The following is a 24075-nucleotide window of genomic DNA, read 5'->3' as shown; positions in this document are numbered from 1 at the left end:
CCACCCCCAAAAATGATTCAAGTGAAAAAGCCACTGGATGATCCACAGACATTAAAGAAAACCAAGGAAGTTTTATAAAAAATTTAATGGCAAGACAGGCTATTTACACACTAATGGCACATTTTTGTTTTTATTAACAATACAAAGTTAACAGTCATTGATGCCTTGGAAATATTCCTTCTGTAAAGTGCAATTTAGATGCCAATTAAGCACAGGTGGCAGTCTTAATAGTAGTAAAGTTTCTCAGCCAATCACGCTATCACATATGAATATCCAAAACAGCAAAAGAATTTTTTTTAAAAAAAAGATATGATGTAACTCTTGCATATTCGCCATTCCCTAAATCAATATCAAGTAGAGGGAACAGAAATACACCCCCCCCTATTTTTCCCCATTAAGAGTACAGACTCATCAAGTGATTAGAAGCTGAACTATACTTGCACCCTTTTAAAAAAAAAAATCACTGGTTTTTCTGTTTACTTCCCTTTTCTCGCTCAAATTCAGCAATCTGATTAAATATGTTGACCAAATTCTGAGGCAGTTGTTTCTTAGCACCAGTTCCAGACTGTCCTTTACCATTGAGTGTTGCTTCTTCATCTCGCTCCTTGGCTTTTGTGGTTTCCCTTTCCCTGCTCTTGGGTTCTCTCTCACCTTTAATCCACGCCAATTCAGGTCTGTTGTCAGCACTGTACCTGCTAGGCTCATTTATCCATTGGCTAGTATATCGGTTGTAGTGTTCAACTGATTTTGTTGAGTAATCGGACCCTGTTGGAGATGTGGAGTACTTTGTTTGGCTTGGGCTGTGCTTCTGATAATGATCCTTCTTTGATTCTTTTTCTAATTTTCCTGAATATCTCATCTTGTTCCTTTCATCAGACTTTCTACGATACGAACCTGTACTATCCCTCCTATCAGAAGAAACTCTATCTAACTTACCCTGTTTTTCAGTTGTGTTACTATTTGCCTGAGTCTTGGAACTGCTGTAGGACTCTCTAGAATCTTCAGACCTACCTCCATAAATATCTTCAGCGGCAGAAGTCCTTGATAGAGAGTGCTCTCTCTCTCTTACCTCAGTCTTTTGATAGATTAACCTGTCCTGTCTCTCCAGCAGTTTCTCCATTTCATGCTTTTGATTAAGGAAGGAAGCAGAGGTATTGGCTGGAGGAGAGTAGCAGTCATCTTTCCTACTCTGATGTAAGAAACTCCTAGACGTGTGCTTTTTAGAGCTGCGTGAGGACTCGGACCTGTTCCGACTCCTTTTCTTACGCTTTTTGTTATCGGAAGAGGAAGAGGAGGAGGCAGATTCATCTGATGAAGAACTGCAGGAGGAAGAGGAAGTTGACCTTTTCTTTTTCTTCTTCAACCTAAAAGTTTTAATTAAGCATGAGGTAATGCTGTTAGCATTAAAAATGCAGTATTTTTTGGCAAATATTTCCTACTTAGCTGTTGAACTATATACATTTTATGGTTTAAAAATTTCCTGGTAGTCAGGTTCAGAAGCTTGACTATTACTCATCTCATCAAGATGACCAAAATTACCCACCAAGTAGCAACACTAAAACAGGCATCACCAACCTGCGGCCCTCCAGATGTTTTGGCCTACAACACTCATGATCCCTAGCTAACAGGACCAGTGGTCAGGGATGATGGGAACTGTAGTCCAAAACATCTGGAGGGCTGAAGGTTGGGGATGCCTGCACTAAAATGTAAAACAGTATTTGAAGACCATGCAGCTGCTGTAGGAATTGCTTTACCCTCCCCTTAAAAAAATAATAAACAGTGGATTAAGTTCAGTAGATAGTGTCTCATTTTGCTTACCAACGCTCATTAGATTCCTAACTGAAATGCCACATACACTTCCTTTCTTGCCTTGCCTTATGTTTCCCCTTCCTCAAAACTAGTATTTTTCCAATAAAGTTTTGCCTCAACCCCTTAATCTTTAAGCTCTGATATGTGGAACTCTATTTCCTCACATTCATCTCATACTATTTTTGTCTCTTCCCCTTCTCTTTTCTGCTTTCTTCACCTGGGTCACAATATAGACTGTAACCTTACAAGAGTATTGACCTATGTTTATTCTAGAGTACTATATACAGTTATGGTACTGTATAAACAATTTTGGCAGTTATTCAGCTTTACCTATGAAAGACTAAACTGAGTGATTCAATACTGGTGCCTAAAGATTTGAAATTGGGAAAGGTATGTTTTGCTTCTTCACCTTAAAACAGATTTTCAGGACTAAAAAGCATTTGGTACACAAATCATTAAGCAGACAAGGTAACCCTCAGCCTAAATATAGCTGCAAGTCCCACTGATTTCAGTGTCTTTAGACTGACACTTAAAATTGCAGTGGGAGAGATTATGCTCTTAGAAAGAATTAGCTACAAGAGAGATAGCCAAAACCAAAATTTTAGTTCTGATATTAAGGAATCAACTAAATAGAGAAACGAACACTCTGATGGATCTGTTCTAGACAAAATGTCTTAATTGTATCCAACTGCACATTTCACCAAATAGACCAATCCTGACTTACAGTGTGGTCATCTCAAGAGAGGCTTGTTCCCCACAGCAGTGCAGCACTGGAGTCCAAAGCATCTGGTCTATTTGGTGAAATGTGCAGTTTGGGGATATAAGGAACCAAAGTAAGCCTTCTTCAAGCTGTCGCAGCCTGTTAACAAGTAACAAGAAGCCGAAAGCACCAGCCTGAAGATGACGAGTGAGACCTCGTCGAAACGTCGCCTAGACACCCCAACTCTTACACGGGAAGACACCCGAAGACACCAAAACCTGCATATATATATATATATATATATATATATATATATATATATATATATATATATATATATATATTATCCTGTATCATCAATGCAAAAGAGTGCAAGACTTGCTTATAACCAGATATTTTGTATATAACAAGAGGTCACATTTCCCCCACCCTCTGTGGTTAAGATTCCTTAATGTCCATGTTCATGTCACAGTAAGCCATAATGGGTTACCATGCATGAATGACCTGCACTCACTTCGCTGCTCCCCAATACCACTAGAAGGAAACAAATGACCCCAGATTTCATGGTTAGTTTCATTCCATACAAGCCACTGTAAGTCCAGGCTTGTTCATAGTGTACTGATTGCTGTAACCCTACAATGCAGTCTGACTAGATGGCTAAATACCTGGTTAAGAGCAACCCATTCTGTTCTCTTAAGAAATGTGAATTAAATAATGCTTAGGGCATTCAAAACCATGCCTCAGAGTTCAGCTGTCATTACAAAGGAACTTCATGCTTTAATCTTCCTCATTTATTCCCCGAGACTTTAAAAAAAGAAATAACTCTTGTGAAGGTTCTCATTAGCTTTTTTCACTAGTAGGGAGACACACACACACACACACACACACACACGCCACAAAATCAGCTCACCAATAACCACGAATGCCTTACTATACTTACAGTACCAACAAGGCTCTATAGAAGGTTGAATATAATGGAGGTTACCTTTTTTCTTCTTTTAAGAGCTTACGCAGTTTTTCTGCACTTGTTTCTATTTTCTTCTCTTTTTGTCTCTCTTCTTTCGCAGCTTGTTTCTCTCTCATTTCCAGAGATTTCTTTTTTGAATCCCAACATTGAAAATATTCCATTAACAAGCCAGTGTTGACCCAAGGTTCCCCCCCCCCAAATTCCACCCAATATTCACACAGTTTACACCAACCCCAAGGTATCAGATCCAAAAAGAAAGGTATTCAAGGCAAAATAATTGTGTTCAAATGGGATGTTAAGCATTGAGATGAACAAGTATGGCATTAAGGACCATATTTGCAGTTTAAAACCCATACATTAAAAGAGAATAATAGTAAAAGGACCAAGATGGGAATTAGCATCCATTGCCCAATACAATGACATTAGTAATTCAGAAGGCATAAATGGAAAAAATAGCAAAGTGGTCGGCCATACAGAATTTACCAAATACAGAGGCATCAAGGAAATAATCATTATTTGGATTTTTGCGTAAAACGTGATCCAAATTAAAACATAATTGGAAGAGGCCATGTATGAATACAAACCATATGGCAACCGTATCACAGCCCAGTTTGATGCATGGTTTACACACGTAATCATATTCCAATGGGTTGTTGATGAGCAGCACCAGAGGTCAGACACAGCAGCAACAGTTCCAGTTCAGAGGAAAATGCATTGAAGAAAAACATATCATCAGTATTACAGGAGGGCAACTGTTAAGTCTCAGCAGTAACTCAAGTCAACTTTGCATGTGCTTGTTTAGATTTCCCCCCTCACTGTCTGATGCTCCCCACCAAGGGGGGAGAGGTGCATATACGAAGGGGGACACAGAGTCTATTTTTACCAAGCTTCCATTTACAGGCTGCTTTTTTGCTGGCATGTTATGTGGAAATGTCTCGGTAAAAATAGACATGGCATCCCGCTTTGCATGTATTCTTCTCTGCATGACGGAGGAGAGGCAGCATGTAGAGGGGAAAAGCCCAATACTGGCACGTACAAAGTGACCCTCAATGTGTTTCAAACATGCACGCTATAAATAAATCTCATCTGGAAAACTTTTATTACCAAACTTTGAGGGCATGCTAACTAACCCTGTAGGTTAAGGATCTTTGAAAATTATATTCAGTTGTAGGTAATCAGCAAGCTCATGGCAGAGCAGGAAAGCTGAATCTAGTTGCTGGATCAATATCCCAAGTTACTGGCACCAATGCCAAAAGAAAAGGCAACCTTTTCTTTTGCAGGATTTATTTTGGTTCTGCTGGAATCAAGTTCTTGTAAGCCTCCCTGTGCCAACCTTGTAATCTGATCCCAAGCATACACGTGCTTCAGAAACAAGCTTAATTCCAACAATACTTATTTCCGAATAACTGCTTTGAAAGTTCACTTAACTACTCAATACGGGTAGGTCCTGTTGGCAGAACAAATCTGATTGAGGCATCTTGAATCTAGCTTCAGTGCCATATTTTACCTCTTCACTCAAATCATCCCCCAACCCTGACTTAGCAGCAGTTCAGAAACTCCACACACATCCAGTTTGATAGCTGCAACCATGCTCCCAGTAAATGACCCATGGAAGTTTGCAAGGACAAAAAGTAATGCATGCCTCTTGATGCATTTACCTCAGTCAACTAAGAGAAAGTAAAGAATCACCTGCATCTGCTTACGAAGTTTCAACAAGGCATCCTCGGCTTCTTGAAAGGTCTCATCTATGTTTAAAGCCTTCTTGTAGTAACTCTCAGCATTCAACAGCTTATCTTCCTCTTCTAACCTGGCAGATGATTTTATACGACATGTAAAGTATTCTAACTACCAGTTAGCCTCAGCTACATTTTTAGAGTGAGATCACTTTATGCTTAAGAAACGCTGACATCCTTTGCGATCAACCCATCAGCATTATAACAATGTGGGAACATGTTCCCATGTACCTCTCGCCATGCAAATGCCATTGGGCTGAACCTGAGCACAGCGAGGCATAACAAATTTCATAGCAGAGGTGATTGTGCGACATGTTACGGCACTAAATAATCAAGCGTCTCCTAGGTATGGTTTACTTCAGAAATCCTTAGGAAGAGATGGCAGTGAAATGACAGTTCTGCTAATTGAATCCAGCATTTTGCATGATAAAAAGTAGTTACATTTAAAACAAAGGTTAGGATGCAAGATGCAGCAGATGTCCACAACCATAGAGTAGGAAGGACAGCAACGAAAAAAGTAGATGCCAAGGTATGGTGGGATGGGTATGATTCGAGCTGGGTTTTCCTGGCAAACCACATACAGTGGTACCTTGCAAGACGAATGCCTCGCAAGATGAAAAACGCGCAAGACGAAAGAGTTTTCCGTTTTTTGAGTCGTTCCGCAAGACGAATTTCCCTATGGGCTTGCTTTGCAAGACGAAACGTCTTGTGAGTCCTTGCGAGTTTGTTTCCTTTTTCTTAATGCCGCTAAGCCGTTAATAGCCGCTAATAGCCGTGCTTCGCAAGACGCGGAACGGATTAATTTCGTCTTGCGAGGCACCACTGTAGTGACATTAGCAAAAGGAGCCTGTGCCTCAATCCCAGCCCTCTAAAAACAGCAAGTTTTGTTGACACAGATAATTTTTCCCACCTCTCCTTTGTCTTTGAGATAGTAATGAATGTGTGTGTGAGTTGGAAAAAACACTGACTTCCCTGAGCACAACAGCTTTGGCTAAGGATCCTGTAAGTACAGTACTGCGGGGGGAAATGAAAGACGCTTATATATTTGGCCCAGTCACAAGGCAACACTTACTGTCCTCCCCGTTCAACAAGCGTTTGGCAAAGGTATTTCCTGGCATTTCTGTGTGTTGGACAGTTTTCTAGAGCAACCTGAAAATCATCAATTGCTTTATTTAAGCTTCCTTTTGTTGCATACCTAGAAGGGGGGGAAATACCTTGTTAAGTACAAATATTTTAAATTTGCTCATAAAATTATTTAAAATTCTGCATTCTAGCTACAAATCAAACAGACACTTACAGAGCTCCACGAGCTACTAAGGCTTCAACATTTTGCACATCTATTTCCAGCGCCTTGTTGTATTCATTCATAGCATCCACATGGCGGCCTTCTTTGAAATAATCCACACCAATCTTGACACTAAAAAAAAAATAAAAAAAATGGCATTATGAATATTATGGTTTCTATATGCAAATCAATAATTGGGTAATGCGCTGCAGTAGTTCAAACTTGATAAGCTGTGAAGGCTAGTGACATTCCTAATTTTCTTTAGCTCCTAAATTTGCCTAATGCACTTTTTCTCATTATCATTGCAGATTTTCTCCAAATTCCTTAAAAATCAGTTTTAAAATGCAGTGGAGTTTCCTCAAGTTACATGAAGATAAGGACAGAATTCTTTGGGGACTAACCTTATCTCCCATCGATCCTCCATGGGGAACAAAGTAACATTTAGCACTTTTATCCACATGTAGACAAACAGGAAATGCAATGATAGGAAAGCTCACTCCAGTCTTGTGAGCCAGAAGTACATGATCCAGAAATATGGCTAAATGGGAAAACTAGTTAAGTATCATCACACTTAAAAAATTTTTAAGTGCCTCCTTAAATATCTACGTTCTCACTTTACAAGCATCTCAGCATGGTTCCCAATCATCAACCAGAGGAACTTGACAAATAGCTAATGTCCATTTCAAGCAAATATCACGATCCTGGGAGGAAAATGATAGTTCTTTCCAATCTTACATAAAACATTTGCCTATCAATATGAAGAAGTGCATACCATTTTAAGGCCCAGGAGGCTGATTGTTTTTTCCTCAAAGCAATGGCAAAATCTTCTTCGTTGAAATTTTTACTAGGGGAGAAAAATAAATCAAGGAACATTTAAATCACAGATGCATAAGAGCTGGAAGGTACCTCCCAGGGTCATCTAGTCCAATCCCCTGCAATGCAGGAATCCCAACTAGATCATATATGACAGGAGCCATCCAATTTTTGCTACAAAACCTTCAAGGAAGGAGAGTCCACCACCTCTTGTGGGAATCTGTCCCACTGTCCAACAGCTCTGACTGTAAGAAAGTTCTTCCTTTCTTGCAACCTGAGTTGACAACACCCTTCTTAAAATCAGTAATCTTTACATAGACGACTCAAAGCTAAGTTTTGGCCCCTGAGATGTCCCCATTAATTCCTTCTTTATTTCACCCTGCCTTTAGGCAGAAAGGTAAGTATCAGAAATATAAAGTGTAGTAGGTAAAACAGAGAGGTCTTTACAGGATATGGGACCTACTGCTCAAAAGTAAACTGATCGCTAAAGGAGGGCTAAAGGAAAATCTAAAAAACCTGTACCCTAACTGGCTCCAGCTGCTGCAGTCTTGTTTGTCCGCAAAACATTTAGAATGAAAAGCAAAAGGACTGATGGTATTTTAATTGATGTGTACCAAGTCTCACTGCTTCATTGATTTAGTGTATGCTTGTGGAATATTATATGGGAAATGCAAAAATGTTAACGTTTAGTATGTGAGGCCAAAATAGGCAAAGGAGGACCTTGCCCCTAAAAACGTCTTTATCTTGCCTTCAATAAGTTTCTCTGAAGGTCGTCCTCAGGTGGCATTTGACTTTGATTCAGTTATTAAAAATAAATAAATCCTTATCCTCTCTCTGCTGGAGGGGCTGTGGTAATTTTGGATCCTATTTTCTTCTTTTTTATGGGAATGCAAAATTGCTCACATATTCTGGACCACAGTTTCTAATATTATTTCTAAGATTATTTCCAAATATGGTTTTAGCTCGGCTTTCACTAAAATGGATTCTGACCTCACTATCTGATACAAAGATTTAGGGTTCTTTTTATTGACAGCCGCACACTTGCTGATAGCATGCTTTTGGAAATCTAAGGTTCAGAAACATATGGGAGATGGCTATCTCAGAGCAACTACTCAGGCACAGAAAGGTAACAAAAGGTACTGCCAAGAGAAAACTTTATTGAAACTTTTGTCTCCTTTCTTTTTGTATGTAAGGGCATCCCACCGACTACCCAGATTTGTCCATGGAGAGGCTATATTAACCATTAATGTATTAAGAATATGTTTGAGATGATACTACACAATTAACGTAATTTTAAGTGGATATAGTATTACGTAACTAGACGTGTACCCAATTCTTATTACAGTTTTGTTATTTTGGAAAATAAAAATTTTATTTTAATTTTATGCTGTAAGCTGCCTAGAGTGGCTGAGAAAACTAGCCAGATGGGCGGGGTATAATGATGATGATGTTGTGTGGTGGAGGGAGGTGATGTACATGGTTTCCCACCTCTTCATTTAATTCCCACAATAACCCTGTGAGGTAGGTTAGGCTTTATGGCTGAGGGGGAATTTAAACCCTGGTCTCCCAAGTCCTTTAGTCACTAACCCACACTAGGTGGCTGAATTAGTTTAAATCTGGTTGTGGATCAGAACGTTAACCTGTTGCCCAGTATAAACTACCGTATTTTTCGCTCTATAGGACGCACTTTTTTCCCTTCAAAAATGAAGGGGAAATGTGTGTGCGTCCTATGGAGCGAAGACGCCTTAGCCCCGCGACCCTCTCCCGGCTGGAGAAGTGAAGCGCAGCTATGGCAGGAGCCTCTACAGCCCCACGTCACCTCTCCAGCCGGGAGAGCGCGCGCGGGGCTAAAGAAGCACCCCGCGACCCTCTCCTGGCTGGGGAGGTGACGCGCTGCTATAGAGGCTCCTGCCATAGCTGCGTGTCACCTCTCCAGCTGGGAGAGGGTCGCGGGAGGCTGCTTTAGCCCCGCGCGCGCTCTCCCGGCTGGGGAGGTGACGCGCTGCTATAGAGGCTCCTGCCATAGCTGCGTGTCACCTCTCCAGCTGGGAGAGGGTCGCGGGAGGCTGCTTTAGCCCCGCGCGCGCTCTCCCGGCTGGGGAGGTGACACGCAGCTTTAGAGGCTCCTGCCATAGCCATGCGTCACCTCTCCAGCCGGGAGAGCGCTCGCGGGGCTAAAGCAACCCCCGCGACCCTCTCCTGGCTGGAGAGGTGATGCGTGGCTATGGCAGGAGCCTCTCCGCTGCGCCTTTCCGCTGCTCCCTGACCTGCTCTTTGGGGCTGGTGGTGGGCTTCCCCCCCCCCCAGCCCCAAAGAGCAGGTTGAAAGGAACCTGAAGCCTGGAGAGCGAGAGGCGTCAGTGCACACCGACCCCTCTCGCTCTCCAGGCTTCCAAGGTAGCCGCCTGAACGCACCTTAAACGACACCTTGTTTTAGAGCAGGAAAACAAGAGGGGGAAAGTTCTCCTCCTCTCTGTGCAGCGCCTCCTGCCGCTTCACTGAAGGGGCGTTGGGCAGAGAGGGGGAGATTTTTTTTCCCTTGTTCTCCCCCCTCTAAAACAAAGTGCGTCCTATTGTCCGGTGCGTCCAATGGTGCGAAAAATACGATATTTGCTCTGTTTGTTGAGGAAGTTTAATAATAATTTAGTTGCAAATGGAAAAAGAGCTTTTCCTGCACTCTTTTTTTGTTTTTTTAAAAAGTAATGGAAGTTTCACTTTAGTGAGCAATCTCAAAATAAAGTAAACCTGGAAGCTGCCCAAGGTTTAAAAGAACTGCAACACTTTCTGTGAAGAGGTGCCTTATATACCTTTGTAGTCCTCTCATTAAGGATGGTGGGCTGGATTCAGTCAATCCTAGTTTTCCTACCAGAAACTCAACTACAGCTGGATTGGCAAAGCCCAAGGAATGATGTAAAACTTTATCATATGTTTCCAAACTGCTGGCTATTTCAACACTTTTCCTGGGGAAAGAAAAAGAGAGGTAGCAATTATGAGCATTCTGTCCTTGGTTCCACCTTGACAGGGACATCTTTCCCATTCTATTTCTAACATAGAACTTATGAGCGACAAGCCTAAAGATACATAGAAAGATGCCCAACTCACCCACCTCCACAAGGGCTACTGGCACAACCACAAAATAGTTACTTTGTGAGGAGTTGCTAGTCATAAAATGTTCGTAGCCATTCCTGCTCTGTGCCTCCATTTGTTTTCTGAGAGGAACAAACACAACTTCTCTGTCTCCATTGACTGGATAGGGCAGCCTGCCTCAATCTAGCATTTAGAGACTGAATGCAAAATGTTTCTCCTCTTCACAATGAAGTGAATGTAAAACTCATTAATGGGCTAGAAACACACTGCACGTATCTAAGAAGTCACTGCATGAAGCATGAGACTTGGAATGTGCCACATTAAATATTTTGCCAGCTGCTTCTGAACTTGTGTGTACCCCATCCCCAACTCCTATTGCAAGTTCAAGGAAAACCTTAGAAACTTTTGCTTTTAGATAACCATGGGTTCCTGTTGTCTGACTGGTAATAATGATCCGTTACACAGGCCAGCTTCAAGCCACTGGTTATGAAGTTGGCTTGTTTAAATTAATGATAGTGATGACTATAGTTCCTAGTTTAGACAAAAAGGGCAAAGTGTCATTAACTAAAAGGAAATTAAAGCTTCAGAAATCCTCCCTCTAGACTCACAGGAGGAGCAGAGGGAAAGGGACAAAGTGTGTAAGCCCAGAAGACTAGGATGACTTATGTAGTGTGAAACTATGGTTGAGCATTATGTTCAAATGTGGCTAAATATTTCATTCTATTAAGGAAAGCCCAGTATGTACCGAAGAGTTTATTGAGCCACTAAAGAAAGAAGATGCAGTATATTACTGTTTCATACCTGTAGTGCAGAGGCAGATCTTCTGAGCTGATTACTCCTAATTTGGTACTTGCTAGACTGGGCGATAGAGCAGAGCTGTGCAGTGATACTGTGAGCTTTTCATGGTAGCGATCAATATCCTTGATTGCAGCTATTAAAACACAAAAAAGGCTTGATTTAAACAGCAGAATATCCTGTCAACATATCCTGAAAATAAATATGAAGGGGGAATCTAGTTGTGAGGCAGTCAGAGGCTAAGTCAAATTAACTTGCCTTGGATAAGGTCACCTGTTTGATAGTATGATAACGGGTCACCATGGCTGCTCTGGGAAGGCACATCCCTCAATGGACAAAGAGCCTGAAATAGAAACCAAATGACCAAAAACATTAGCATCCTTTACCAGACCAGTAAATGTTCTTGCCGGTGTGTAGTGGTTAAGAGCGGTAGACTCGTAATCTGGTGAACTGGGTTCGCTTCCCTGCTCCTCCACATGCAGCTGCTGGGTGACCTTGGGCTAGTCACACTTCTCTGAAGTCTCTCAGCCTCACTCACCTCACAGAGTGTTTGTTGTAGGGGAGGAAGGGAAAGGAGATTGTTAGCCGCTTTGAGACTCCCTAGGATAAAGCGGGATATCAAATCCAAACTCCTCCTCCAAGGGGAACACATATAACTTGTATAAATGAATTCTCAGGCCAGCTATATTCATTGCAGGGAGGGGTTCACTTAGGAGAAACCATGTTGGTCTGAACTTGCTGTAATGGCAACACTGAAGATTCAGTCCTGCTGACATTTTAGCTCCAAATCACAAGGGGAGGGAACAATATGTGCAAGGGAAAACATGGTAAGAGAGGTGGATTTGTGTTTTCTTCCTATTTTTGCAGTGTTCACCAGCGCGGCTGTTGCTGGTCCAGCCCCGTAATTCTCCCAGTGTCCCATGTAGGTTAGGAATTGCTGTAAAGCTGAGAAGCTCCCAGTAAAATGAGAACGTGATCTGACAGAGAGCCTTATGGTAAGGCAGTGAACATGAAGTCACCTGCAGATCCTTCTTTTTATGTTTGCAGGGCCTCATGAAAATCTTTGGCCTCTCCTCCAGACAAAGAGGCGCTTCTCCAAGCATAAATGTTTCTTGCACATTTTCCAGTAAGATACATACAACTTACACTTTTGCTTAACACCCTTCAGCACAGAAAAAGGAAGCAGAATTCATTTGAAAACAAATTCTACTCAGCTACCGCAAAGCAAAATACATAAATGTTTGCAAGAATGTCATTTTGAGATGTCTCCCTTTTTAAAGAGCCGCACAAATGCTACCAAAACTGCAACAGAGTTCACTTGAAGGCTTTTATGTTCTCAAAATAACCTTTAAACAAACAAAAAATGAGAAACGTTTTGCTGAGGTAGCAAAACAACTTCTAGCTCACCACTTTTCAAGGCCACACTACAGTAAAAGCTTTAAACTATTGACTGCCCCACAGCACACATTTACTTTTCCTGAGCAAGCAGCTCCCAATTTGTTGTACAAAAAGCTAACACAAAACAAAATGATCCATCAGAAAGTGTCTCCAGTGCAAGAATTTACATGTGAATAGTTATCATCAGACTTACAGTGATCTCTAGATCTGCTATCTCTCGAGTGACGCCACTTCGAAGGCAGAACAGCACCATGAAAAAACCAAATTCACGAATAGAACTAATCCTTCCAATCACTATGTCCCCACGCTCAATATCACGGAAAAACAGCTCTCTCCTCTCTGCACTGGGAACATCCATGAACTGCTCCAAAGGTGGCATAGTAGCATAATAATCTTCAATTGGGATAAAAAGAGTCATGTTGAAATAAAATATTATATAAACAGTTTTTAAAAATATTTTACCCACTGTATCACATAAAAACATTTTAAATCAAAAACTGCTACCTTACAGTATAACCTTTCACATGCCTACTTCAGCGGGACTAAAACTCACAGATAAGTGGGTTTAAGATTTCACTCTTACAGAACAATCCTAAATATGCCTACTTAGAAGGAAGTTCTAATGAATTCAGAGGGGCTAGGGGTTAGGATTGTAGCCACAGCTTCTTACAGCTATTCACAATTTTGACACACAGGCCACTTAGCACACTCCTCCCCTGGCCCAAATTAGTATTTAAAGAACTTGTCTACTTGCACCAGAGCTGGGACTTGACCCCAAAGAGAAGAGATCCCAGCTCTGGTGCATATATTAAAATCACATTTATTATATATAGTGGGACAGACACAGAATAACAGAGAAAATACTAATAAAACCATTTCCCCAATGAAAATTGGTGTCTGAAAAGGATCTGTAGTTTTTAATTCAAAACATCCACTTTCAAGCTTCACAAACTTCAGAAAATGGAAGATCTACACACACTGAAAACCAAGTCCACCTGTTATACAGTATGTTTCTTGATATATGCATATATTTAAACATTTATTGATTTATTTTACTTGATATAGGAATCCTAGGCAAGTGAGAAGCATCAGACATCAAATGATGTGTTGTGCAAAGGCTTTGGCACTATGAAGCTATTCTGTATTCTACCACATTTGCAAATACTATTCCAACTACATCTGAAAAATGTTGCTTAGCATATTACTGTTGACTGGAATACTAACAATGCTTGAACTCTAAATCAAGAAGTAACGTGAACGGATTATAGCAGTACTGTTTTCAAAAACTGCTTTAATAAATATTTCACTTCTAATACTTCAAAGAGCAAAATATTTCATATGAAGGTTTTCCTCAATTTTTCTAAACCATGGGGTGAAAGAAGAAAGAAAAAAAATTAAGGAGATGCACATATCAGCACGTACCACTAATCACAATATGACTTACAACTTCTGCCTTGTCTTAGTAGAAATCTTACCTTCATTCTCTTCATTTGCTTCTGTTGTTGTTGGCACATTTGTTTTCCAAGCATGAGAAAAAAGGAGATCAGCTTTTTTTGCAATGAAATGCTGTATCTCAATATTTTCAAGTCCTCTTTCTTTCCTGAAACAGAAAAGAAAAGAGATTAGCACCTCCTAAATCAGGGCCCACCAACCTGGGGTGACACCTCCCATGCTACCCACAGAAAGGTCTCTTTACATCGATAAAGGTAAAGGTACCTCTGACTGTCAGGTCCAGTTGCGGACAACTCGGGGGTTGTGGCGCTCATCTCGCTCTATAGGCCGAGGGAGCTGGCGTTTGTCTGCAGACAGCTTCCAGGTCATGTGGCCAGCATGACTAAGCCGCTTCTGGCGTACCAGAGCAGTGCACGGAAACGCCATTTACCTTCCCACTGGAGCGGTACCTATTTATCTACTTGCACTTTGACATGCTTTCAAACTGCTAGGTGGGCAGGAGCTGGGACCGAACAACGGGAGCTCACTCTGTTGTGGGGATTCGAACCACCGACCTTCCGATCGACAAGCCCTAGGCTCTGTGGTTTAGACCACAGCGGCACCCGTGTCCCTTCTTTACACAGACCTGAGTAAATGTTCCCTCAAAAAGCCACTCTCCAGCCCCAGGAGCCTTCATAAGGGAGCCATTTGCAGAGAAAGAACTGAGGGGAAAGAGACCCTGCATTGGACAGAGGGGGTGGTGGGTTTCACTTGTGCTGCCCCACCTCCAGGCCAAGGAACCTTCAGAAGGGAGTTGCTGCCACGGGCATTATGTGTATTTTAATGAGCTGAATAGAGTAAAAGATTATGAGTCGTGGGTGTGTGGAGGGAGTGATGTATGAACTTAACAGTGCTTAGTTTATTTTATGGCTGCTATTTTGTTAATGTTGTCAATATTGTTTTACAGATTATAAATGCTGTATTGATTTGTTAAGCATACAATGTGACTTTTGCTTTAACTGTGATGTTTAACTTATTTTTTAGTTGCTGTTTTGGTAACAGTGTTTTATAGATTGTAATTTTTTCACTGAAGATTTGTTAATTGTTCTGTATGATTTATGCTATACAGGCAGTGACTTTGAGGTGTGTCTGATATGGGTGCAAATGCAAAGCACATCATGCTGAACCCAGAAGTGACCCGAAAAGGTCACAAAAGGGGGTGGGGAAGGAATGGCGTGTTTGTAGGCTTTTGCAATGGGTGTTCTGATTATACACGATTTCACGTAAGCGTGCAGTGCCAAGGCATGCAACCCCTACGCAAATCGGTCACTTACTATATTTGTTATGTTCTATCATGTTGTTATTATTTACTGCTTATAAGCTGCTTTGGGATTCATTTGAATGAAAAGCCGCATAGAAATGTAATAAACCAAATCAAACTCTCTGCTTTTACTGCTCAATTCCTGTCTGCACTGACTCAGCCTTTCCTACATGCAGCATGCACCCTTCAAAACGTGCAGGTTTGGAAAGTCAGACAGGGGCATATCCACACTCTTTTGTGGTCCTATATATTTTTCCTTTAATGAGGGTGAAAGAGGAGAGCACAAAATATGGTCTGAAGCTCAACATCAAAAAAACGAAGATCATAGCCACTGGTCCCATCACCTCCTGGCAAATAGAAGGGGAAGAAATGGAGGCAGTGAGAGATTTTACTTTCTTGGGCTCCATGATCACTGCAGATGGTGACAGCAGTCACGAAATTAAAAGACGCCTGCTCCTTGGGAGAAAGGCGATGGCAAACCTAGACAGCATCTTAAAAAGCAGAGACATCACCTTGTCAACAAAGATCCGTATAGTTAAAGCCATGGTTTTCCTAGTAGTGATGTGTGGAAGTGAGAGCTGGACTATAAAGAAGGCTGATCGCCGAAGAATTGATGCTTTTGAATTATGGTGCTGGAGGAGACTCTTGAGAGTCCCATGGACTGCAAGAAGATCAAACCGATCCATTCTGAAGGAAATCAGCCCTGAGTGCTCACTGGAAGGACAGATCCTGAAGCTGAGACTCCAATACTCTGGCCACCTCATGAGAAGAGAAGATTCCCTGGAAAAGACCCTGATGTTGGGAAAGATGGAGGACACAAGGAGAAGGGGATGGCAGAGGACGAGATGGTTTGGCACTGTTCTCGAAGCTACCAACATGAGTCTGACCAAACTGCGGGAGGTAGTGGAAGACAGGAGTGCCTGGCGTGCTCTGGTCCATGGGGTCACGAAGAGTCGGACACGACAACGACTGAACAACAACAACATATTTTTCCTGCTCTTTCAGATGTAGCAGGCTTGCATTTCCTCAAAATTTCAAAAGGTTCCCTACCCCTGCCCTAAAGGAACACTGTTCCAAATGAGAACTTGGCAACTTGATTACTATAACAGCATCGTAGATAGAAAACACACTATCTCATTCTAGTAAGTCTGCTGTAAAGTGCACAACTTTGCTCTTCCAGCTGATGCTTTGTAATTATATGTTTAGGAACATGATTGTCTAATTCTGCCTTGAGCCACTTTTGCATTCAAAACACATTAGCTCTTAGTCAGCTACCCTTTCAGCCTTTAGCATATGTTTCTTTCTTGATGCCATTAAACTGACATCTGTACAGTCCTCAGTATGTTTATTCAGAATTCCTATCAAATTTAAAGACGCTGCTTCCCTAGTACGTTCTGGAGTCTGACATAGCTGGTTGGTGACTGCCAATGCTATATATGTACACACACACCCGTATATATATGCTCAGCAGACATTTAAAAGTTTAAATAGATGTCCCTGCTCAAGTTCTCATCATTACCATCATCAACATTTTACTTGTATGCCATCTTTCCATAGTTAAAACCATGCTCAAGGCGGCTGAATCTATTGACACCAATATTCCACAGGACTGGGCCAATGACACCAGAGGCTTTGTTTCATGTTAATGTCAAATGACTGTCACCAACTCAGAATAAAACCAGCGTCATTCCTGCAATGATCTTAAGTGATCAAGCTGGGATATGAGGGCACAGCTGGATGGCACAGAAGTACTAACATCTAACTGCTGTGCTGGAGGAGGATTGGGGCTTTACATCATACAACACAGAATGCCACATTGGGGGTGGGGTGGGGAAACGGACATGTTTATGTTGTGGAAAGAGGGAGGGTGCTCCAGTGGCAAATTTCTAGAAAGACGCTGAGCAATGGAGCAGGTGTGTTGATCACAGAAGGCCCCGTGTTCAAATCCCCAGGTAGGGCTGGAGAAGAATCTTGTCTGAAACCCTTCGGTCGCTGCCAGTCGAGAGCCGCCCATTTTGAACTAGATGCACCAACAAGCTTGACAGAGAATAGGGCAACTTCCTACAGCTACAGCCTGCTTTCAAACCTTATCAAGCAAAACCTGCTATGATATATTTAAGGTATATATATATATATATATGTGGTATATGTTTAATAGGTTATTGTATTTTAGTGTTTTGTTGGAAGCCGCCCAGAGTGGCTGGGGAAACCCAGCCAGGTGGGCGGGGTATAAATAATAATAATAATAATAATAATAATAATAATAATAATAATAGCACCTACACCTGTTCAGAGGCGCTCTTTCATGGGATAATACAGAGCCTCAGGGGCGGGCTGCAAAATAAAAACAAACCCTGGGAGAGCTCAGGCGGCCAGACTCTTCCTCTCAGGGTCGCGGGTTCGAATCCCACGCCGGGCAAAAAGGATTCCTGCACTGAAAGGGGGTTGGACTAGATGACGCAACACGCGCCCACCCAGAGGCCCCGCCCCCTCCACGAGGAGCCCCGCCCCTCCCCCCCAGCCAAGGCAGGGCCCGCTCACCTGACTGGCGGCAGCGCCTCCAGGCCAGGCCCGCCAGGCGGCAGGAGGCCTCGGAAGTCGGGGTTGTCGTGCTGCTCTGTGCGGAGCAAGGGGAGCAGCGCCGGCCCGTGAAAGCCGAGCGCCTGGCGGAGCAGGTCCCGCTCCATCCCCCGCGCAGTCGGCCCGCCTGCTCCTCCCCCTCACGCAGAACGATCTACGCGACCCGGAAGGGAAACCTTTCCGTAGACTTTCCCTCACGCCCTTCTCCCCGCGCTGAAGCAGCGAATTCGGCGCAGGCGCAGAGGGGAACCCCGCTCGTCAGCATTAAACTCCAGTCGCGAGGAAGGGGCGGGGAGGCGGAGCTTAGCGAAGAAAGGGCGGGAAAGGCCGTTGCTTCGCCCTATTTACCTCACGAAGTGGTCGCGCCTCAGTAAAAGGCGAAGTTTCTCTGTAGCTTCGCGAGGGGAGAACGGAGTTGGCCTTAAATATAATAAAATGAATTTTTCTTGCCCTTGTGAAGTTTCTTTCTTTCTTTCTTTCTTTAGTGCAGTAGCCTAATGTCATTCAGAGACTCATGAAATACGACAGGCGCGCGCACTCTGCACTTTCCAGAAACAATCGAAGACATTTTTGGTCCCCATAGGCTTTCCCAGCTGGGCATGGGAGCAATCCTAAAGATGAGAAACCAGTATAGTATTAAGATTTTTCGGGGGGGGGGTAGGTGGAAATTCCTGATCTAAACTCCATTGAGTGGCTGAGGGGGCCTAAACGGGAGCATGAAAAGGAGCCTTTAAAATAGAGTTTCGTTTCCCTTTTGGTGGCTTCAGTTGAGACAGGTCAGACCATGCTGAATTGGTTCAGGGTGATTTCAGCCTAAAGCCCCTTCCTATCTAGACACAAATTTGGGGGTGCCCTCCTTTCCAGGACTTAAGACAGTTTAAGATTTGGCAGGGCAGATGCTAAATTAGAAATCTCCAAGCTCAGCTGGAGATCTGCTGGATCCCAACTGCTCATCCTGGTGGATCTATTCTAGCCTTAAGGTTGTGTCCTAAATGGGTCTTTGCCATGAGTGTCTATTTTGGATATTACTGGTAGTTTTGCTTTCAATGTTTATTTCTCTTTTTTTTGCTATTTTTTATTGTACATCACCTTGAGATGTTCACATATAGGCGAATAATAATAATAATACATTTTATCTGTTTGTTTTTTTAAGTAGGGGTTTTTGTATATATTGCTGATGACATTTAAATATTGCTGCAAACATTTCTGAGATCATGGTTTTTTTCCAACCAGTGGCTCTTGTCCAGGTTTGTTAATTGTCTTACTTTAAATGATTTGAGGATCTTATGTCCTTTTAAAATGTATTTTTTTGGGGGTGGGGATTTACTGGGTTGTTTTTATTTTGATTATGTATTTTGTGGTTTTATATTTTGATTTTATTCTGTGAACTGCTCTGAGACATCCGGGTATAGGGTGGTATATAAATTACTATAATAATGGTTTGTGTGCTGTACCAACAGTTTGATCTCATCCCCAAAACGCAAATTCTTCCATTGCCTCCTGAGACTGGTGGATGCCAGGACATGTATAATTAGACTTCGGCACCACCTAAATAATTTTTTTTCAAGCAAATGGTTTGTAAATTTCCAAAATAAATAAATAAATGCGTAATGTAGGCAAAAAAATAATAATCAGAGAGCTGATAATGAGATAATGGGTTTCATCCAAAGCTCTGTGAGCAGCATCCTATTTGCACAAGGGGACTTCATGTTCTTTGAATCTGCCCCAGAGGGTCCCTGCTGGTGGGGGCCAAAGGAGAGAGGTTGGGGATGTTGCCTTGCACTAGTAGGGAGCCTGTCGTGCAAGTGAAATGGCAGGGTCGGATGCGACCTGATAGATATCATAATGATTTTTGAGAAGCAGGACGACGGTCCAGGAAAAAACACTTCCACGTGCCTCCTATTAGTGGAAGCATCTGTAGGATCGGAAGCCCCTTTTGTAAGCACAAATAACCCATTTGAATTCTACCCACTGTCTTCCACAGCCATGGAAGCATTAGAACAGATCGGCTTGTCTCCTGCAAGAGCACCCACACCTGCCAGCTATCTCAGCCAGCCCACAGAACTTCCATCTCAGCTAGTGAGGCAGGATGTCAAGGAAAATGGAAGATTTAGCCTGGCACTGTCCAACTGTTGCTGATGCTGCCTGCTATCCCGGTCACCCAGGGCTCTGTGTTTATTCTGCCTGGAGGAGGCTTTGGAAAGAATCTCAAAAAGTACTGAATTTAGTTTGCAGTCAAGCTACTGAAAAAAGAAACGCATTGATAACTGGCAGGGCATTTTTATTTAAGAAAGTGCATTTTTATTTAAGAAAAATGTCATTTGCATTTGTTGTTCGCCTCTTTGTTTTCCTGTGAAGAGTGGGATAAAATGTTCAACATCAATAAGGAAATATTACAAAAAAGAAAATAACAGAAGACCTCTAGTCATCACATACAGCTCCCAAGTTAAAACAGTACAACGCATCATCAGAGATCTACAACCTCTCCTGGACAATGACAGTTCTCTTTCTCAAGCTCTGGGAGGAAGACCTTTCATTGCCTACAGACAGCCACCCAATCTTAAACAACTCCTAACCCACAATAATACCACAACCAGACTTAACACAGACACTGGCACCAGAGCCTGCAATAAACCCAGATGCCAACTTTGCTGCCACATACACCCGGACAACACCATTACTGGCCCCAACAACAACACACATACCATCTCGGGACTATTTAATTGCTCATCGTCTAACATTGTGTATGCCATCAAATGCCAACAGTGTCCTTCAGCTCTCTATATTGGACAAACAGGCCAAACCTTACGCCAAAGAATAAACGGACATAAATCTGACATCAAGAATCACAAAACAGAGAAACCAGTAGGAGAACACTTCAATCTCCCAGGACATTCTATACAAGATCTCAAAGTAGCTGTTTTACTACAAAGGAATTTCAGAAACAGACTGGAAAGAGAAGCTGCTGAATTACAACTCATTACCAAACTTAAAACAATGGAAAAACCTGGGCTCAACAAAGACATTGGATTCTTATCTCACTATACATGACTATACCATTTCTCACCTTCTCACCCCTTGCCTTTTCCTGTAAGACCTATTACAGTCGTTAAAAGTCGTCAACAGGCTCTCCCAGCTATCGGCCTATCTCCCATTCCCACCACCCTTCTGAGTAACACCCCTCCCCACCTTCTCACTATATAGAAGGATCTGGCAACTTCTGTTTCAGTGTATCTGAAGAAGTGTGCATGCACACGAAAGCTCATACCAAGAACTAACTTAGTTGGTCTTTAAGGTGCTACTGGAAGGAATTTTTTTATTTTATCAATAAGGAAGTTAAAGAATGCTGTTCCTGATTGTTATTTTGTTTGATGAATTTGTAAATCACTCTGCCCTAAAGATGTGTAAATATTAGGAATATATACAGTATACACACACACACGAACCAGCTATCACATTAATACTTTGCTGTTCTAGAGATGGTGAGAAATATACAATGGTATAACTGAATTTCAGATAAGCTACAAAACTTCATACATTTACTAAATTACCAGGCAATATGGAAGTGAGAGCTGGATCATAAAGAAGGCTGATCGCCGAAGAATTGATGCTTTTGAATTATAGTGCTGGAGGAGACTCTTGAGAGTCCTGTGGACTGCAAGAAGATCAAACCTATCCATTCTGAAGGAAATCAGCCCCGAGTGCTCACTGGAAGGACAGATCCTGAAGCTGAAGCTCCAAGACTTTGGCCACCTCATGAGAACAGAAGACTCCCTGGAAAAGACCCTGATGTTGGGAAAAATGGAGGGCACAAGGAGAAGGGGACGACAGAGGAAGAGATGGTTGGACAGTGTTCTCGAAGCTACCAGCATGAGTTTGACCAAACTGGGAGGCAGTGGAAGACAGGAGTGCCTGGCGTACTCTGGTCCATGGGGTCACAAAGAGTCGGACATGACTAAACAACAAATGCTAACATCTGACATCCTAACTTGCTAATTCTGAAAGGCAAACATGGCCTCCAGATTTTATAAAGCTTGATCTTAAATGGATTTTATCAAACTTTACAACCAGAATGGAAACTTTTATCTTCCTGCGAGGTTTGGTTTCAGAATAGGATTGAAGCCTAAAACACAATGACATTCAGGGTCCTTGAAAAATCTGCAATGTGCAGATATTCCACTAGAGGGTGAAACAAGATCATGTGAGTCTAACCAACTGACTTTATTTTTTTTTTTAAAAAAATACCCTTATTTTTGTGTGCACCTATGTATAGTCTGTAAGTATGTTCGGTATCTTCGTATGTGCAGATAGATACAGTACATATATGTTTCTATCTACTGAATAGATAGATTTCTACCAAATGTTTGTAATATGGATTCCAAATCTGTATGTTATTGTTGCAATCCTGCTTCTCTAGTCATGTTTTCACACGGCTGACTCAGACTTAAATATCAATAAAAATATTGATTGCACCTTTCTGAGTGCAACTCTTCCAAGACGGTTTACATAATACTATAAGGATACCAACAATACAAAGTTAAAGATAAAACTACTACAATCCACCCATAGTTAATGCTGTTCCATTTATCAATGAAAACAGTGATTGCTATAACATCAATAGTTCAAAACAAAACATCCCAGTTGAAAAAGATTGCCATCGGAAACTGATCTTCATAGCCTTCTGGAGATCCTTAGACCCTATACACAGTCAATAATAATTTTTATATCCTGCCATTCCTCCAAGGAGCACAATGTAGCATGAATGGTTCCCTCCATCACCCCACCCCCCTATTATCCTCATAACTCTAATGTAGAGATAGTGAGAGATAGTGGTTGGGGTCAAGGTCACTTGGTATGCTTCCTGGTTGAGCAGGGTCTCCCCAGCCCTGATTCAACATTTAATCACTGCATCACTCAAGTTCTCAGTAAAGGGCTATTGCCCTTGTGTCCTGCTCATGAACTTTCAGAGACATCTGGTTGGCCATTGTGGGAAATGGGATGCTGGATTAATGAACCATTGCTCTGATCTAGCAGGGCTCTTTTTCTGAACGTGAGCTCCATTGAACACAGTGGGACTGGCTCCTTTGAGCCTTGCCCGTCTTGGTCTTAATTCACTTGAGGATGCCTCTGCAACCTTCTGCAGAGGTTTTTAAGTATTTCAGAGCCCCAAGTAGCTTTTGGGTTCATTCACCCTTGAGCAATTAGCATTTTTTTCTCCCTGCCTCTGTGTTGGTTTAACTCACACCCCCACTTTCACAGCATGCATAACCAGTAGCCTCTAAAGAGCAATTAAATCCAAGTGCCCATTGAACATTTAATGAAGCAGAAGCTCCTATCTTGCCCCAAAGTCATTAGCAGCCCCCATTCTTGTTTGCTTTAAATGGTATTGCAGTTTAAATTATCCAAAAGCAAAAAAAAAAAAAATCAAAAATCTAGAGAACACGATTAGTCTGAATAACTATCAACAAGAGGCAGTATTTAAGTTGTGGAGGAAATGAAGGAGGCACAATTTAACTGATATTTCAAATTCCAGACTGGTAATAATTCATGTTGCTGCAAAAACAGCCTTAAAAGCAGTGGCGGAGCTTTATTCTCTGGCACCGGGGGGGGCGGAGAGCAGGAAGGACGGGGCTGGCGTGCGTCCTGGGGGTGTGGTGCGCCACCCGTAGGGACATGGTGCACAACTTTGGGGCATGGCGCCCAGTGTGCGGGGGGGGGAGCCGCCATGGCACCCCGCCAGGATTGCGCTGCCGGGGGCGGTGTGCTCCCCCCCCACTCTTCCTCTGCCAGTGCTTAAAAGTTAACAATTTTATAGCATAACATGCACAAAGTGCTATGCTAGGATGCCAGAAACATAAACACAAGTGTGTAGTATATAAAAAAGTAAGCGATGAGGTAAGAGAGAAATGAACTGCCAAAATTACGGACTGTGATACTAAAGTTCAAATGTATGTAAAATAATTGAACATTGCTTTTATTAGATATTATATTATTGGTACCATTACAATCATCATCTTGTCATGGATGGGTTCAGTGCTAATTAAATTCAATGGTTCAAGTTGCGTCCACATGGCACTCGACGGTTCTCTATTAGTGCTGCAATCAATAATGGATGTTTAAAAACTTTGTAAACCAAAATTACCTGCTGGATCAGGCC

General features: G+C 42.2%; 1 protein-coding gene and 1 long non-coding RNA gene across 5 annotated transcripts; one reads left to right on the top strand and one right to left on the bottom strand.

Moving 5' to 3' along the window:
• Positions 1–66: 66 nt before the first annotated feature.
• TTC14 (tetratricopeptide repeat domain 14) lies at positions 67–18148 on the bottom strand. Of its 4 annotated transcripts, XM_083504096.1 has the most exons (12): positions 17880–18138; positions 14062–14186; positions 12780–12979; positions 11447–11531; positions 11195–11324; positions 10114–10266; positions 7267–7338; positions 6507–6626; positions 6282–6404; positions 5166–5283; positions 3495–3604; positions 67–1364 (listed from the first exon to the last, which is right to left on the bottom strand). In XM_083504096.1, the coding sequence occupies exons 1-12, from the start codon at positions 18023–18025 to the stop codon at positions 461–463; spliced, it is 2286 nt and encodes a 761-aa protein (XP_083360222.1). In that variant the 5' UTR covers positions 18026–18138; the 3' UTR covers positions 67–460. The 4 variants fall into 4 exon arrangements, 3 of the variants coding, with proteins under 3 accessions (XP_083360222.1, XP_083360223.1, XP_083360224.1); XR_014526385.1 differs by lacking the exon at positions 3495–3604 and having other exon boundaries at positions 1260–1364; positions 4061–5283; positions 17880–18146; XM_083504097.1 differs by lacking the exon at positions 67–1364 and having other exon boundaries at positions 2845–3604; positions 17880–18148.
• Positions 16200–22150, top strand: LOC310707558. Its single transcript, XR_014526578.1, has 2 exons — positions 16200–16238; positions 21811–22150. It is a non-coding gene; the product is annotated as an uncharacterized lncRNA (long non-coding RNA).
• Positions 22151–24075: the final 1925 nt, after the last annotated feature.

Source organism: Podarcis liolepis, assembly GCF_965112155.1.
Source record: "Podarcis liolepis genome assembly, chromosome: 5".
In the NCBI taxonomy this organism is placed as follows: Eukaryota; Metazoa; Chordata; class Lepidosauria; order Squamata; family Lacertidae; genus Podarcis; species Podarcis liolepis.
The sequence above is the reverse complement of the archived record's forward strand: the minus strand, read 5'-3'. Positions and strand labels throughout refer to the sequence as shown.

Coding starts and splice junctions, on each gene's coding strand:
- TTC14 (XM_083504096.1), bottom strand. CDS start 18,025: ATGGAGCGGGACCTGCTCCGCCAGGCGCTCGGCTTTCACGGGCCGGCG. Junction 11,325..11,446: donor AACAGGTGACCTTATCCAAG/GCAAGTTAATTT, acceptor GTGTTTTAATAG/CTGCAATCAAGGATATTGAT. Junction 5,284..6,281: donor CTTGTTGAACGGGGAGGACA/GTAAGTGTTGCC, acceptor ATCATCTGCCAG/GTTAGAAGAGGAAGATAAGC.